Consider the following 18,388-nt stretch of genomic DNA (forward strand, 5'->3'; position numbering starts at 1 on the left):
CTTATGTATTGAGGTGCTCCTATGTTGGGTGCATAAATATTTACAATTGTTATATCTTCTTCTGGGATTGATCCCTTGATCATTATGTAGTGTCCTTCTTTTTCTCTTGTAATAGTCTTTATTTTAAAGTCTATTTTGTCTGATATGAGGATTGCTACTCCAGCTTTCTTTTGAATTCCATTTGCGTGGAATCACTTTTTCCATCCCCTCACTTTCAGTCTGTATGTGTCCCTAGGTCTGAAGTGGGTCTCTTGTAGACAGCATATATACGGGTCTTGTTTTTGTATCCATTCAGCCAGTCTTTGTCTTTCGGTGGGAGCATTTAATCCATTTACATTTAAGGTAATTATCAATATGTATGTTCCTGTTACCATTTTCTTAATTATTTTGGGTTTGTTATTGTAAGTCTTTTCCTTCTCTTGTGTTTCCTGCCTAGAGAAGTTCCTTTAGCATTTGTTGTAAAGCTGGTTTGGTGGTGTTGAATTCTTTTAACTTTTGCTTAAGGTTTTTGTGAAGGTTTTAATTTCTCCATCAAATCTGAATGAGATCCTTGCTGGGTAGAGTAATCTTGGTTGTAGGTTTTTCCCTTTCATCACTTTAAATATGTCCTGCCACTCCCTTCTGGCTTACAGAGTTTCTGCTGAAAAATCAGCTCTTAACCTTATGGAGATTTTCTTGTATGTTATTTGTTGCTTTTCCCTTGATGCTTTTAATATTTTTTCTTTGTATTTAATTTTTGATAGTTTCATTAATATGTGTCTCGTCGTGTTTCTCTTTGATTTTATCCTGTATGGTACTCTGTGCTTCCTGGTCTTGATTGACTATTTCCTTTCCCATGTTGAGGAAGCTTTTGACTATAATCTCTTCAAATATTTTCTCAGCCCTTTCTTTTTCTCTTCTTCTTCTGGGACCCCTATAATTTGAATGTTGGTGCGTTCAGTGGTGTACCAGAGGTCTCTGAGATTGTCCTCAATTCTTTTCATTGTTTTTTCTTCATTCTGCTCTCTGGCAGTTATTTCCACCATTTTATCTTCCAGCTCAATTATCCGTTCTTCTGAAGCCTCAGTTATTCTGCTATTGATTCCTTCTAGAGTATTTTTAATTTCAGTGATTTTGTTGTTCATCACTGTTTGTTTCCTCTTTACTTCTTCTAGATCCTTGTTAAATGTTTCTTGTATTTCTCCATTCTGTTTCTGAGATTTTTGGATCATCTTCACTATCATTACTATGAATTCTTTTTCAGGTAGATTGCCTATTTCGTTTTCATTTATTTGGTCTTGTAGGTTTATACCTTGCTCCTTCATCTGTAACGTATTTTTCTGTCATTAAATTTGTTTTTTCCTCCTTTTCGTGGGTGGTGCTGTATTCCTGTCTTACTGGTTGTTTGGCCTGAGACGTCCAGCACTGGAGTTTTCAGGCATTTGGGTAGAGCTGGGCCTTGGTGCTGAGATGAGGACCTATGGGAGGCCTCACTCTGATTAATATTCCCTGAGGTCTGAGGTTCTTTGTTAGTCCAGTGGTTTGGTCTCAGAGCTCCCACCACAGCAACTCGGGCCTGACCTCCGGGCTTGGAACCAATGCAGAAAAAAGAAAGAAAAAAATAGAGGGGGGAACTAGCCAAAAGGGGAGAACAATAACAAAGTATAAAGAATAAAATAAAATTTGAAAAATAAAAGATTTATTAGGAAATATAAAAACATAAAAGAATCAAGAACAATGAATCAACAAGGTAAAACAGAACCCCAATCTAAAAGAGGAAAAAGGAAAAAAAAAAAAAAAGCCCTGGCTATGGGGGCAGAGTTTAGGTGGGGGTGGAACTGAGGGAGGGACCTAGGCGGGTGGGGGGTTGATGCTTGAGCATGGGGCGGGGCCTATGCAGGGCACTGTTCAGGCGTGGCCCAGGACCTCTGCTTAGGATCTGGGCATTGAAGGGGACGGGCAGCACCTGGAAAGGTGGGCCTCTGGAGTGTGGAGTTCCAGAGTTTGGAGGTAGGGCCCTGAGTGAGCGTTTGTGGGTGGGGTTTAGGCCCAGTGCATTGGAGGGTGTCTCCCATTGTAGAGGTAGGGCCCTGGATGGGGCTGTAGGGGCAGGGCTTGGGCTCTGAGAGGCAGGAGGGAGGCTCCCAGGGCAGAGGTTTAGGCCTGGGGTGCCTAAGTGGATGGGGAAAGTGCTGGCCTTGTTCTTTTCCATTCCTTCATGCTCCTCCCCACCATCTTCCCCAGGGTCTCCGCTGTTGCCGCTGGACCCCTAACCATGGGTGGGTCCCTCTGGGTGTAGGAACTCCTCCCCTCCCCCAGCCACCCCTCATGGATGCTCGTCCCAGAGGTCCGGCCTTACTTTTGCTCCCCCTTCCCTCCCTCCCAACTTCTCAGGACCCACTCGGCTGGAGGGGACCTCAGTTGTTAGAGGATCAGGCCCAGAATCTCAGCAGGTTCCTGAGGGCCCAAGTGGGCAGGGGAAACCTGACTGGCCACGTTCTCTTTTGATCCTCTGCCCTCCCAGTGGTTCCCCAATATCCGCCTTCAGACGTGGGTTCCCTTCCCCTCCCGCAGCCACCCCTCAGGGGCACCAAGTCCCATCCCGCCTCCACTTCTCCTCCCCCATCACTCCCCACATCCTACCCGGTCGCTGGGGGTTTGCCCTGTTCCCTTAGGTGTCCGTGGTCCCGCACCGGTGCCTGGTAAGTGCCCTAGTTGTGAGGATATGCGAATCCGCGTTATCCTAGTATGCCATCTTGACTCTGCCCCCTATAAAATGATTTTGATAATAGCTCCCTAAGGAGGTGTATTTTAAGGCTTAAGTGACATAATATCTCTAAAGCCTCTGGCACAATGCCAAGCCCATAGTGGGTACTCAGTAAATGGTGGTTGTTGTTGCTGTTATTATAGAGCTAGAGAATGCTTACTTGTTAAAACACAAGCCAGTAGATGAGTCAGTGTTTAAAATGAGGAGAATAAGTGATTACCTCAGGAGGTAAAGTGATGGAATGCGTAGCATGTTATTAATCATGAATTAAAGGGAGCATTTCATTATGTTGGAAAGGGAAAGACATTAAGAAGCCTTCACTGAATATTTGACATTTAAGTTACAACTTCAGGGATTAGAGTTTCACCAGATGGATACAAGAAAGAGTGTCATGATGTGAGTAATGATTTGGAGACCCAATATCACAGGTAGTCTTTGGAAGCTGCTGACTATTTAACTGTGGATATCTGCCCCAGATGTAATGGGGAGGGAATGGTTTGAGGAGGGCCTAAAAAGGCATGCTGAAACTAAATTGCTCTATATTCCATGTTAAGAAGGTGGTGCATTATCCTATTGGTGCCGTTGAAGGTTTAAAACAATTTTTTTATTGTGGTAAAATATATATGACATAGTATTTACCATTTTAACCATCTTTAAATGTACAGTTCAGTGACATTAAGTACATTCACATTGTTGTACAATGATCTGCAATATCCATTTCCAGAACTTTTTCGTTAACTTATATTGAAACCCTGTATTCATTAAACAGTAACTCCTCATTTCTCTCTCACCCTTGTTCCTGGTAACCACTGCTCTACTTTCTGTCTCTGTATTTGACTATTGTAGGTGCTGCAGATAAGTGGAATTATATATTTGTCCTTTTCTGCTTATTTCACTTAGCGTAATATCTTTAAGCTTCAACCATATTGTAGTACAGTATGTGTCAAAATTTCTTTCCTTTTTAATGTTGAATAATATTCCATTCTATGTAGTATATACCATGTTTTGTGTGTCCATTCATCCATGGATGGATATCTGCGTTGTTTCTACTTTTTGCTATTGTGAATAATGTTGGTATAAACGTGGGTGTAGAAATACTTGTTTGAATCTTTACTTTCATTTCTTTTGTGTATATACCCAGAAGTGGAATTGCTGAGTCAAATGGTAAATTTATGTTTAATTTTTTGAGGACCTGCCATGCTGTTTTCTGCAGGGGCTGTACCATTTTACATTCCCACCAGTGATACACACGGGTTCAATTTCTTCATATCCACAAAATCTTGTTGTTTTTTCTGTTGTTGTTGTTGTTTTGATAATAATCATCCTAGTCGTATATCATTGTGCTTTTGATTTGCATTTCCCTCATGATTAGTGATATTGAGCACCTTTTCATGTGCTTATTGTCCATTCATATATCTTCTTTGGAGAAATGTCTATTCAAGTCCGGTGACCACTTTTGAATTGGGTTATTTTCTTGTAGTTGAGTTTAGGAGTTCTTCATATGTTTTGGATATTCTGTATCATACACATGACTTGCAAATTTTTTATTCCATAATATGAGTTGCCTTTTTACTCTATTAGTAGTGTTGTTTGATACACAAAAGTTTTAAATTTTCGTGAAGTCCAATTTGTCTGTTTTTTCTTTTGTTTCCTGTGTTTTTGTTTAATATCCAAAAAATTATTTCCAAATCCAATGTCATGAAGCTTTTCTCTTTTGTTTTCTTCTAAGAGTTTTATAATTTTGTTCTTATGTTTAGATCTTTGATCCATTTTGAGTTAATTTTTGTATGTGGTGTAAGACAAGGATCCATATTGCATGTGGATATCCAGCTTTCCTAGCTCCATGTTTTGAAAAGGAAGTTCTTTCCCATTGAATGTTCTTGACATTTTTATTAAAAATCATTTGACCTTATATATGAACATCTATTTCTGGGCTCTCTTATTTTATTTTATTGGCTTCTGTGTCTATGCCAGTGCTGTACTGTTTTGGTTACTGTGGCTTTGTAGTAAGTTTTGAAATCAGGAAATGTTAGTCTCCTACTTTGTTCCTCTTGTTCAAGATTGTTTTGGCTATTTGGGGTCCCTTGAGAGTCCAGGTGAATTTTAGGATCTTTTTTCCTATTTCTGCAAAAAAAAAAGTCATTGGGATATTGGTAGGGATTGCATTGAATACATAGATTGCTTTGGGTACTGTTGACATCTTAACAATATTAAGTCTGCCAATCCATGAACATGAAATATCTTTCTCTTTATTCATGTCTTCTTTAATTTCTTTAAGCCATGTTTTGTTTTTTTCACTGTACACCTCTTTCATCTTCTTGGTTAATTCTTAAATCTTTTATTCTTTTTGATGCTATTTTAAGTGGAATTATTGTTTTTCAGGTTGTTCATTGTTAGTGTATAGAAATGCAACTGATTTTTGTGTGCTGATTTGTATCCTGCTAGTTTGCTGAATTTGTTCATTAGTTTTAACATTTGTTTTTAGACTCTTAAGGGTTTTCTACGTATTAGATTATGTTATCTGTGAATAGAGATAATTTTATCTATTCCTTTCCAAGTTGGATGCCTTTTATTTCTTTTTCTTGCCTAATTCCTTTGGCTAGACCTTCTAATAATATGTTGAATAGAAGTGGTGAAATGGGCATTCTTTACTGGTTCCTGATCTTAGAGGAAAGCTTGCAGTCTTTCACTATCAGATATGATGTTAGCTGTAGGCTTTTCATATATGGTCTTTATTATGTAGCAGTAGTTTCATTTTATTCCCAGTTTGTTGAGTGTTTTTACTGCAAGGGGTGTTGAATTTTGTCAGATGGTTTCTCTGCATCAGTTGAGGTTATCTGTCATTTTTCCCTTTTCATGCTGTTAGGGTAGTATATTACATCGATTATTTTATGTTTAACCATTGTTGCATTCTAGGAGTAAATTGCATTTGGTCATGGTGTATAATCCTTTTAATATTCTGTGAATTCGGTTTCCCAGTATTTTGTTGAAGATATATTGAAGGTTTTTAAATAGGAGAGTAACTGGTAGAAATATGGGGAATGGGCTGAAGAGCCAGGGATTAGAAATGCGAGAGTAATTAGGAGGTTTTTGCCTTTTGGGCAAGTTTTCCTAGCCTAAACTAATTCTTTCCAGCATTTACCTCATCTCAGTAGAAGGCACCACCATTTACCCTGTTGCTTAGGATAAGCACATTTGAGTCATCTTTGATTCATCTCTTTCTTTTACACCGCACATTCAAACCATTAGCAAATTCTATAGAATTTACCTTCAAAATATTATGTATTCCAAATTTAGTCATTTGTCACACATCTCTACTTTTTCTGCTGTAGTCTAAGCTACCACCATCTCTCACCTGGACTATTTCCAACTTATCTCACTTCTTGCCCTGCCCACCCCCCACCACCACCCAGTCTTTTTCATTTAGTAGCCAGAATTGTTCTTTTAAAATATATCATGTTACTTCCTACTTATAGCCCATCAGTAGCTTCGCAACTTAAAATAAAATTCTAAGCCCTTATCAAGTTTCATGAGGTTATACAATATTTGGCTTCTAGTTAACTTTTCAGTTTCATCGTGTTTCACAGTCACCACTTTGTTACTCAGCTTCAGACATATTGCTCTCTTTAAATAAGATTAGGTACTTTTTTGCCTCTGAGTCTTTGCATTTACTTTTTTGTGTGTCTTGAATGCTCTTCCTCCAGAAATTTAAATGTCTCTCTTCTTCACTTTCAGGTGTCTTCACCTGTTTAGAGTGGTTTTCTTTGTCTACTCTATTCTAAAATAATACCATCTTCCCAACAGTCTGTAGCCTCTTACCCTGTTTTATTTTTCTTAATAACACTACCTGACATCATAGTATATATTTATTTATCTGTTGTCTATTTTCTCTAACTAGAACGTAAGTTACAGAAGGGTAGGGATTTAATTGATATTTATGACAGAAGATATATGAAGATATCAGGTTGACATGAGGATGATCAATGATATGAGGATATAAATGAAAATGTTGGATGGAACAGTATCCTAAAGGAGGTAGAATAGGCTTATTTTTCAAAAAAAATTTTATTTATTTATTTTTATTTATTTGGCTGCACCGGGTCTTAGTTGCGGCAAGCAGGATTGTCGCAGCATGCGGGATCTTTAGTCGCAGCATGCAGGCTCTTATTGCAGCATGTGGGATAACATTGATAGAAGAGTGTGTTCGCTGTCTTTTATCCTCTTATTTTCAATCTAGAAATAAAGATAATTTTGTATCATTTTTTCATTAAATATATTGCTGTTAATACCTTGGATAAATCCTAAAAAAAAAAAGTAGTCCCGAAAACTTAGATGCTCATCTAAGATGTAGTTTATAGTTAAGGTTGCAGAAATGATCTCAGAAACTTATAAAAACAAGGTTGTCTTACTTCCTATGTTTGATTATTCTGTACCATAGGTAAACTTGATTTACATTAAGACTGAATATGGTAACAAAGAATAGAATTAGGAATAGACCAAAGTCTTTGTTTTACTATATTGAGTGGGGGAGGGGGAAAGAATAAACTACTTTTGATTATTCTTTTGGGAGCTCCATATCTCAAAAAAAATAAGAGATTGGTTTTTGACTGAAATGTGATAATAGAAAATGTTTTTGTTATAATATTAAAGAAATGGTATGGTCTGTTATGTTGAAAAATGTACGGAATAGTAGGATGTGAGCTGGTGGGTGATTTTCTTCTTTTCTTATAATTCATGTAGCTTTTGCAGTTAGCATCTAGTTTTTAAAATCAGAGTAATCAATTAATTTTAAAAATCATTGTGCATATATAATATAGTCCCTCTTCAGCTCCTTGCTTTATTAGCTTTCAAACTTTTAGCAGAATAGAGGTTTTGTTTTTTTTTAACATTTTGCCTAGTTTTGTATAAACTAACAGCGAAATCAGTTTTAAATGGGAGGCGGTGTATCAAATACATGGCGATATTGTTTAGGATATTTTCCTGTGACCATTTAATCTGGTACTGTACGTGCCAATCAGAGACATTCAAGACCTTCTGCTATACCTAAGACAGTCTCTCTTGGCTGCAACAAAATGATCAGCTAAATGTTGTTACTTATGGAATCTTGGCTTTGATGTAACATTTCAGAAGTTATGCAGACAGTAAAGTAAAACAGGTTTTATTTTTTAAATAAAATTTTTATTTTAAAATTTTTATTTTTTAAATGTTTAATAGCAACCTCCCCCACAGCACCTCTTATTCTTTCAATCCTGCTTCACAAAGGCATGGATCTCTGTCTCTTTTGTTCAGTTCCATATCCTAGGTTTCTTAAATCTGGCAACAGAAGGTGCTGCATATATGTTGATTATGTCCTTCTCTCCTAAATACGAGGACATTAAAATAGAAATCTTTTTTTATATTGTTGTTAAACGTCACACTAATAGGAAAAACAGGAAGAAAGTGAGCTTCGTTCTCTACCACCTCCTTCCCTTGCCCACTTGGCTGCTTTAAGTGTTGCAGTTATTGAATTAGCAAAAGAACAAGGAATAACAGATGATGACCTCAGAGTTCGTCAGGAAATTGTGGAGGAAATGTCAAAGGTTATAACAGCATTTTTACCAGGTACAGCTTCATTTTATACTTAATTTTTAAAATGACACAACTCTTCCTCTTGCTTCCTCTTGAACTTAGGGTAAATTCTTAATGTTTTTCTTTCTTAATGTTTTCTTTCTTTCTTAATGTTTTTCTTAATGTTTCTTTTTCTTTCCATCTTAAAAGTAGATTAATTATTTGTAAATGACTTTTGGGGGGAGATATTTCAGAAAAGGAAAATGGAGAATTACGGCACAGCATAATTTTTGTAATAAGAAAAAAAGATTTTTAAAATGTCAGATACAAGATTAATTGCTTAGTGCTTGAATATTATATTTTATATTAAATTTTCAGTATCATTGACTTCTGAATGGACATTTTAGTCATATTTCAGTGTATACAGTTGAACTAGTTAGTGAATAAAATTCCTATTGCTTGATAGTGGGGAAAATTAATTTACTTTAAGGATGTTAGAGGTAAAATTTACACTTTTATTTCTTTTTTTGACTCTTGATCTTTCTTTTATTTATTTATTTTTTCTTGATCTTTCTTTACAGAAAGCTTATGTTTTTGGCACAAGGGGGAGTTGGGTCAGGTTTATTGTAGACATTTATGTATAGATTATTTGCTTAGCCCTCATCATTTTTTTTGCATTAATACTGAATTTAAGTAAATGGATATTAAGTAAGACTTGTTTCTTACCACCAAAGGGATTTTAGACAGTTGATAAAATAATAGTTTTCTATCAAGCTATTGTGAAATTTATAACAAAGAATATAAAATTTAAATTTAAATTTTTCTTTATTATTTCTATAATGTAGTTTTTAATGTAAAACACATTGACACTAATTTAAATTATACATAGGAATAATTTACTTATTATTATAAGAGGTGAAATATTTATGTTTTTAATGACTTGGATGACTTTCAGACATTTTGTGAACTTGAAAAGTAGACTTTTATATATTCAACTGAGTACAAACTTAACACTTCCTAACATACTAAACATCCCATGATCAGTCCCAAACATGTTATTTTTCAACTTGCCCTCTGCTGAGATCCTTTAAAAATTTACCTTATTATGATTTTTGAAATAACATATTTGATAGTTTGCAAAAGATGTAGGTAGCATGTTATTATTCCTATTTATTTTGTTCTGTGAACTCTTGAAAGCCAGAGTTTTTTTTGGTTTTAGGTCTGCAGTATCAATTGATTGGCTTCACTTTGTGTTTTTAAAGAGCATTGGCTGAATATCTGTGATCCCTTCCCCATTTAAAGAGCTATTTATTAAGTAAATATAAATATCTAAAAAAAATATGTAGTTTGTGACAGTAGCTATAGCTAGGTTAGTACATTCTTTACTGTTATATATTAAATGTGAAACATACTTCTAGTTATTCCTAAATGAATTACTACTAAAATTTTGTTTAAACACTGGACCTTGAATGAGTTATTTCTCTCTTCCTGAGCCCTATAACTGAGAAACATTTTTATTATTTTGTAGATCAGTTAGAAAAGGATATTATTCTTCTATAATTGCTGTATTAGAATTGGAAGACACAGAATTGAAATATATGCAGTTTTCCTATCACTGTTTTTTAAAGTTCTCATATTTGCATGCTGTTTCATGCTATGATATTTTTCCTTCATTTCCAGAGTGTTCACTTAGGTTGTATGGCTCGTCTCTGACTAAGTTTGCTCTGAAAAGTAGTGATGTTAATATAGATATAAAATTTCCTCCCAAGGTAAGTAATTAGACAAGACCCTTTTCTGTATGGTTCTTAATTAGTACTCGGTATTGTTTATTGATTATCTTTTTAGAGAAGATATAGGGGAATATAAAACTCTGGCTTGTAGAATGTTACCATCATGATTTAACAGTGCTTTTGGAAAGTACTTTTTAGGTGTCAGACATAGGTGGAATTAAAGAAAATAAGGGAGAAAATAAAAAGGAAGAGGAAGGCGGTCAAAAAAAAAAAAGGGCAAATGCTTGTATTTGAACATGTTGAACAGTTATTGCTTATGGTAAGCAGTATAGAAAGAGGAAAGAATTTTGAAATCATACATCTGTAGATATTCAGATCTTGGCTGCAGTGAGCAAGTTGCTTGACCTTCTTGAGGCTCAGTTTCTAATTTCCAAAATAGGAATAATAACTTCAATATTAAATAAGGTGATATATACCAAGTATTTTTGTATAGTGCCTGGTACATTATAGGTACTTTTAATAAGTAGTGGCTAGGACCATTAGCAAAATACCAGTATTGTTTAGCATTGCTAACATTGCTTATTTACTGACATATCAAACATTTAAAATAATCAGTTGATATTTTATGTGTTTTTAATTTTTTGAATAATAAGTTTATGCTCAAGGAGGTTTGATTTGGGTGAAAATTTGATGTTTTAATTTCTAGTCTGATATAGTCGTTAACTTACAAGTAAGGTATGATTATTAAATACTTTTTAAATAGCAGCAAAGTACACATTTAAGCTAAATATTTGACATGCTTGTTATTTAAAGTAGTATTTTAATCTAAGCCTTTTGGCCATGCTGCCAGTTGTCAATATCCCTTAAATTTCTTATCTCAACAACTTCTCTTTAGAAATCATTTGGTAAACTGATTTCTTCTTCATTTGTTTTGATATGGAATTGCAGAATCTTTTCTCACTCTAAGAACTCACTAATTCTAGTAGTGTTGCTGGAATAATAGCACTATATGATTTATTAGATTCTACTTCTTCCTCCATGAACAAGATTTCTTAACATAAAAGTAGAACACTATTCTGTTTTCATTATTTTAAAATACAGAGCATGATTTTACTTGTATTTAATGAAATTGAATTATCTCTAAAGTTCTGCAACTTGAACTTTGAAGTTAGTGTATTTATTAATTTGAAACTTCTTTTAGATGAATCATCCAGATCTTCTGATACAAGTGCTTGGGATTTTAAAAAAAAGTGGTGAGTTTCTTTTTAAAGTTGTTTTTCTAAAGAAAGTTCTTTAAAGATATATGCATTGTGTTGTTTATGTATGCCTAACCAAGTTAAACTAAAACTGCTAGCATATTTGCGTCATTGTATTGCATATGTATTTAATAGGTGTACTAGAACATTTACATGTCGGTTAGATCAAAAGTATCATATTTAAAATTGATATATTAAAAACGATTGCCTTTTGGGTAATTTCAAAATGTTGCCTTTGAGTATTATAGATGCTTCTTGTGTAAAATGAGACAGAAAACCTGTAATCATTAGGGGATTGTTGATGAAGGAAGATTTAGGGAGAGACTTGGGGAAAAAATGTGTGTATGCATTGAGTAAATATGTTTTTTCCCCACTTAAAACAATGTTAATCATTTATAGTACATCAACCAAATTATACCTAGTAAGTCTTTCATATGTGGCTCATCTGTCTGGATTGATTTTTATGTAAAAAGGACATTCATATAGGTAACAATACTTTTTAAATAAAAATTTTAAAAATTACAACTTTCTCAAAGCAGGTCCCAGGTCATGTAGTACAGTCTGGAATATTATTTTCTTGGTTTTATTTACTGCTTTTCTTGTTATATAAAGTAAATGCTTAGGAGCCAGAATCTGGAGCCAGACTTTCCAGGCGCAAATTTTTTTTTTTTTTTTTTTTTTTGCGGTACGCGGGCCTCTCACTGCTGTGGCCTCTCCCATTGCGGAGCACAGGCTCCGGACGCGCAGGCTCAGCGGCCATGGCTCACGGGCCCAGTCGCTCCGCGGCATGTGGGATCTTCCCGGACCGGGGCACGAACCCGTGTCCCCTGCATCGGCAGGCGGACTCTCAACCACTGCGCCACCAGGGAAGCCCCAGGCGCAAATTTTAGTTGTACCACTTACTGGTTGTGTGTCCCTTTGACAAATTACTTAAGTGTTAATGCTTCAGTTTTCTCATCTATAAAATGGCAGTAATATAGTATCTTTTTGATGAGAGGGTTGTTTATGAGGATGAAATGGGTTAAGCCATAGCTTAGAAAAGTACCTGGTTTACAGTACCTTCTTATTAAATTTCTGCTGCTGTGATTATTATTATTATTACTATTGTCATCTTAAATTTTATGAATCAAAATTACCTGTCAAAAATATTTCCATTTTGGCTTAGAAGAGATAGCTTATTGATTTTAGCCATACCCTCTCATTGGCTCTAGTGTCAGTTCTAAACTTCTCTCTGTCTGCTCTATCAGCTCTCCATTATTTATTAGCTTTTTGGCCATTTTCCTGGGATATTAATATTTAAGGGATGATTTTGGTCCAGTTTAACCTGTAAAGGGAGTTTTCTTCTGTAATAAATAGTTGACTCTCATTGCACAAAAACTCTAAAGCATAGTTTAGATAAGCGCTTTTACCTCTTTAGACTCACTAGACACTATCAACGTAGCAAAAATATTTTAAATATGTTTTCCACTAAAATACATGAATAGATCATCTTAAGTCACATAACATAGGTTTTTAAAATTCAGTCTGAATGTAAAATTGAATATTCCCTCCTTTATGCCCTCTGTACTCTTTAAAGACCTCTATCCTGTTATCTGCAGGATTTATTTGTTTATATATTTGTTTTCCAAATCCCTAATTGAGCTCTTTGTATCTATTCATTGTCATATCCACCATGCATAATGTAATTCCTGACGTAAAGCTCTTCAGCACATTTGTTTTGAATAGATTAATAATTCCAACAGGTACTACTAAGAGATTTTTTTTGAACTTCAAATGAGATAATGTTAATCCATCTATTTTTGTTTAGATTAGATATTTTATGGCATGGGGCCTACCTTGGAGATGTAGAGAAAGACTTGAGTGGAAGCATGCTTCACCTGTTAGTCTTTCCTTAAGAGCTTTGGCAGACTCTTCATATATTAACAGGAAATAGGGCCAGTAGAGTTATTAGCCTTTTACTGCCATGGATAATTTAAAAGAACTATATTGTCAAAGCATTGTAGGTTCTCATTTTGTGACTCCTGTGGAAATAGCCTTCAGAAGTAAGTGGTGTCCTCTGTTTGCTATATCTATGAAGGTTTAACGACTTTGACTAGATTGTATATTTACTTGGAAATATTCAAACTTTTAGGGATGTTAAAACCTTTCTTCTTAAGGTAATTATAATGTTCAGACAGTATTTGGGACTCTGCCTGTCTGTGGTTTGTGATAATACAGCAAATGACACCAAGAGAGGTAAGAGATTCTTCTGTTGGGTTGATGCTCATAACGAGAAGAGTGGATTATCCCACAGAAGCAGTGAGAGTGATTTTTAGAAGGAAACTATTACTTAATGTTTACCATAGAACAAACATTTGAGAGATGTTGATATTAGCTTACATGTTTTATTTTTTTTCTTTATTAGTATTATATGTAGATGTGGAATCTGATTTTCACGCTAAAGTTCCTGTTGTGGTATGCAAAGATCGGAAAAGGTTGGTAACAATGAAGAGAAAATAAAGTTTTTTTAAAAAAATTAACAACAACCAAGTATGCAGTGGATATCTGTAAGAGGGAAGAGTTTTGTTTTAGATTTCTCCTTGGATTAATTTGACTAAGCTAGTTTCTATTTATTAAAATTAGCAAGCCTGCTAAAAGCATGTGAACAAGAAATGGAGTTATTAGAGAGTTAAAAATAAAACATTCTAATGCAAAACTTTTCATTTGTTTATTCACCCAACAGTATTGAGCATTTACTATATGTTAGGTACTGCTTTGCTTATTTCAAACATAAATAAGAAATAGACTCTCTTCTCAAGGATCTATTAGAATCTAGTTTTTATTTCACTGAAATTCAAGGAGTCATTGAAGATTGATCTTCGCTTTCTATTCAGATATTTATAGGACTGAGAGAGCAACATGCCTTTGACAAAGGAAACTAAAATAATCATATTTGAAAACAATGTGGGAGAGATGGAAACAATATGGAAATAATGTATTCTTTTCTTGATTATTAATTATTATTTCTTAACATTTTAAGATTACTCTGTTTTCTTATTCAAAGCTAGAAGAATCTTTGGAGATCTAGTTCAACTTCCTTATTTTCTAAAGTAGAAAATTGAGACCTGGAGTGATTAAGTGATTTGTCCAAATTCAAATTATTCAGGGGAAAATCAGAATTGGAGTAGAGGTATTCTGACTTCTAGTGTTTTTCCTACCACATTGTGTCAAATTGCCTCTGCGGCAACCTCAGTCACATTCTTTTCCCTGCCACAAAAATGTTTCTTCTACAATTCTGTCACTCTGTTTAAGGTAGCTCCTATTTTCACTTACATATAAGCATTACTTGTGGATTAATAGATAAATTCTTTCTGATCTCTAATCTGAAAATAGCATATCAATAGAGGCATGAAAGCTTGGATAGGAAAAATTAGAGTCAAGAAGTATAGCTAGTCAGTTCAGTATTTCATTTTTTGTTTTTATCATGTGCAAAGCAAAAAGAATGGACTAGGAAGGTATGTTGTACTATTTGACATTGATGATATCAATGTCTTTCCCCTCACATAAATCAAATTTTGGTGAATCTTAATGCTGCTTTTGAAATTAATTTTTCATGAACTTAAATATTAAATACTAAGTGAGGTTAAAATTTATTTCTGAAGTATAAATGAATAGTTAAAACATCTTTAATTTGTATGGAACTCTAGTGATAGAAATGATATATAGTTTTCTGTTAGCTCTAAGTTTATTAAAACATTTGTTTTTATTATGAGTTCTTAGGTGTTAATTGTGGTGACTGGAAAGGATAGCCACAGGATTTGAAGTATTCTGGTTTTTAAGGTATTAGTACAGTGAAAATTTGTTTCTTTCTCATTCACAGTGGTTTACTTTGTAGAGTGAGTGCAGGAAATGATATGGCATGCCTCACTACTGATTTACTTGCTGCTCTTGGCAAAATGGAACCTGTCTTTACTCCCTTGGCGTTAGCCTTTCGCTATTGGGCTAAGGTAAGTGGAATGGAGGAAAAAAGTACCTAACATTTAAGATAACTGAGGCTTTTTCTCACACTGACATGTAACATAAATCATAATAATATGGGGACAAAATAGTTATCTGTGGACGGAAAGTGGCGTGGCAGGTTCTGATAATGAACATGAAAATAAAGTTTCACAGGCATATAGAGTTTATTAATATATTTTAGAATGTTTAATTATTATACTTTATTCTCTTTTATGCAGTGTAGAAATATTCTCTTTCACATCTTAGTATTTGAGACTCAAGTTTTCACTCTTACTATAAGTCAAGGTTGTAAGGTTGTAAGATATGGTTATGCAAGTTAAGATTCTTTTGTTAGCATATTGTTTTCCCAGAGTCTGTCTTAGAACATTATTCTCTTTCCTCTAAATTATTGGTAGCCTGCAGCAATTTCTTTTTTTTTTTTTAATGAATTTATTTATTTTTGGCTTCGTTGGGCCTTTTGTTGCTGTGCGCGGGCTTTCTCTAGTTGTGGCGAGCGGGGGCTACTCTTCATTGTGGTGAGCGGGCTTCTCATTGCGGTGGCTTTTCTTGTTGTAGAGCACGGGCTCTAGGCACATGGGTTCAGTGGTTGTGGCTCACGGGCTATAGAACTCAGGCTCAGTAGTTGTGGCGCACGGGCTTAGTTGCTCCATGGCATGTGGGATCTTCCCGGACCAGGGCTCGAACCCGTGTCCCCTGCATTGGCAGGCGGATTCTTAACCACTGCACCTCCAGGGAAATGCCCCCTGCAGCAATTTCTGAAGGGCCAACTGCTAAGAATTCGTTATCTAAGTTTCCTAAATTAGAATTAACATATTATTAAAGGCTGTGGTTCCCCCTGTGCTCCAGGTTACCCCTTGGAGGTGGCGAGGAGTGGTAAATATCAGTCCAAATGACTAGAGAGAGAGAGATTTTAGTTTTTTTATATAGTATTCATCAGTGTAGTATTCATTACTTGTTAGACGAATGATGAGTAAATTCTCTGTCTTACACAAAGAAGATGAATTAAGGGGGTAGTGGTGGAGTGATAACTTGAGAACAAAAATAGCCAGAGGATTCTTTTAGAAATATTTTGTCTCGACTTTTGATTCTCCCCATAGTTGGGACAGAACCAGCTGTCTGAGTAAGGACAGCTTGAAAAGTATGGAACAGTCAGAAAGCCTAAGTTGGGGTGTCTTCATACCTAACACCTTTGTGTTTGCTATTCCCTTTATCTAAAATGTTCTTACCCCACATATCCAGAATGGTTCACTCTTTTACTTTTTTTCAAGTTTTTGCTCAAATTTCATCTTACCAGAGTCTCCTTGACCACCCTGTGTAAAATAGCATTGCCTCCATCACTCTCTCTGCCTTTACCCTGCTTTATTTTGTTCATAGCACTTACTGCCACCTGCCATACATATTCATATATTTGTTTGTGATCTGTTTTCTTCCATGAAATTATAAACCGTGCAAGGATAGGAATTTTAGTCTGTTTTATTTATTCACGGCTGGTCCTAGTGCTTCTTATTTTACTGTGCCAGTGCAGAGTCGGCATTTAATAAAATATTTGTTGAATACATGGTCCAGTTCTTCAGAAAGATTGTTAATCCTTGGAAGTGACTGGGAGCAGTGAACCAGTCTGAGGGAGGGTGAATCCCTCCTCTTATTTATCTCATTATATTCTGTGCCTAGCATAATGCCTGGCATACTACAGAAATTTAGTCCTATGAAATGGAATAAACCAATTCCAACTCTAATTTTTATACTAAATATCTGTGTCATTTTGAGCAAGGCACTTCATCTATCTGAGCCTCAATTTTTCTATCTGGAGAGATTATTTCAAAAGTGATATGAGATAATGAATGAGAATATACTTTGAATTCTAAAATGCTACACAAATCTTTTTTGTTCAATTGGCAAGTGAGATTATTATTTATTTATTTATTTATTTTCTGGTACATGGGCCTCTCACTTCTGTGTCCCCTCCCATTGCGGAGCACAGGCTCCGGACGCACAGGGCCAGTGGCCATGGCTCACGGGCCCAGCCTCTCCGCAGCATGTGGGATCCTCCTGGACCGGGGCACGAACCCGCGTCCCCTGCATCGGCAGGTGGACTCCCAACCACTGCGCCACTGGGGAAGCCCCCAAGTGAAATTATTTAAACAGTGATAAGTCAGCAGGGACAGGACTGGTGTGACAACCCTAGTAACTAAAGTTTCTCAGAGTATGGGATGAGACTGGTAGACAAAGACTAGCCATTACTCAGGAAACTAAGTTTATCAACTCCAGGAAGGTTAGTGGCTTCATAAGGAATGAAGGAATAAATAGCTGCCTCTGGGATGGTACTATGTAATTATGCCTTAATTTTTTAGTGGTCATAAATAGTCTTAAGTTTTCTCACACACTTCTTTTGTTCTTTTAAGTAAGTAGACTGTGTTAGAAGACTATAAATGGTATTCAGCTTATTTTCATTTCGTAAAAAAAAAGTGGCCTATAAACTTTGTTTCCCAAAGTGGCTCTTTGAAAAGGTTACTCAAATTTATATTGATTCTAAGCATCGGCAGGTGGACTCCCAACCACTGCGCCACTGGGGAAGCCCCCAAGTGAAATTATTTAAACAGTGATAAGTCAGCAGGGACAGGACTGGTGTGACAACCCTAGTAACTAAAGTTTCTCAGAGTATGGGATGAGACTGGTAGACAAAGACTAGCCATTACTCAGGAAACTAAGTTTATCAACTCCAGGAAGGTTAGTGGCTTCATAAGGAATGAAGGAATAAATAGCTGCCTCTGGGATGGTACTATGTAATTATGCCTTAATTTTTTAGTGGTCATAAATAGTCTTAAGTTTTCTCACACACTTCTTTTGTTCTTTTAAGTAAGTAGACTGTGTTAGAAGACTATAAATGGTATTCAGCTTATTTTCATTTCGTAAAAAAAAAGTGGCCTATAAACTTTGTTTCCCAAAGTGGCTCTTTGAAAAGGTTACTCAAATTTATATTGATTCTAAGCATACCAATCAGTGAAGGACACTAAAAAACGTGTTGGGAAGCTGGTTGCAGAGTGGTTCCTTTTGTTTCCAACAGAACGATGTGTCTCATTTTTGGCAGCTGTGTTAGTTGCAGAGAGCTT

General features: G+C 35.5%; 1 protein-coding gene across 8 annotated transcripts in view; it reads left to right on the plus strand.

The window, feature by feature from the left end:
- Positions 1-18,388, plus strand: part of TUT4 (terminal uridylyl transferase 4) — a 153,058-nt gene that overhangs the window by 75,881 nt on the left and 58,789 nt on the right. For all 8 annotated transcript variants that reach the window (XR_003679635.2, XM_028489393.2, XM_024119799.3 and 5 more), the window contains exons 5-9: positions 8,170-8,347; positions 9,974-10,062; positions 11,225-11,276; positions 13,684-13,753; positions 15,139-15,265. Coding sequence is in view for 7 of the 8 variants with exons in the window: in XM_028489393.2 (XP_028345194.1) it covers positions 8,170-8,347; positions 9,974-10,062; positions 11,225-11,276; positions 13,684-13,753; positions 15,139-15,265 (516 nt within the window). In the remaining variant the exon portion in view is untranslated. The remainder of the gene's footprint in view (positions 1-8,169; positions 8,348-9,973; positions 10,063-11,224; positions 11,277-13,683; positions 13,754-15,138; positions 15,266-18,388) is intronic.

The sequence above is a fragment of the Physeter macrocephalus genome, chromosome 4 (assembly GCF_002837175.3).
Source record: "Physeter macrocephalus isolate SW-GA chromosome 4, ASM283717v5, whole genome shotgun sequence".
Taxonomy (NCBI): Eukaryota; Metazoa; Chordata; class Mammalia; order Artiodactyla; family Physeteridae; genus Physeter; species Physeter macrocephalus.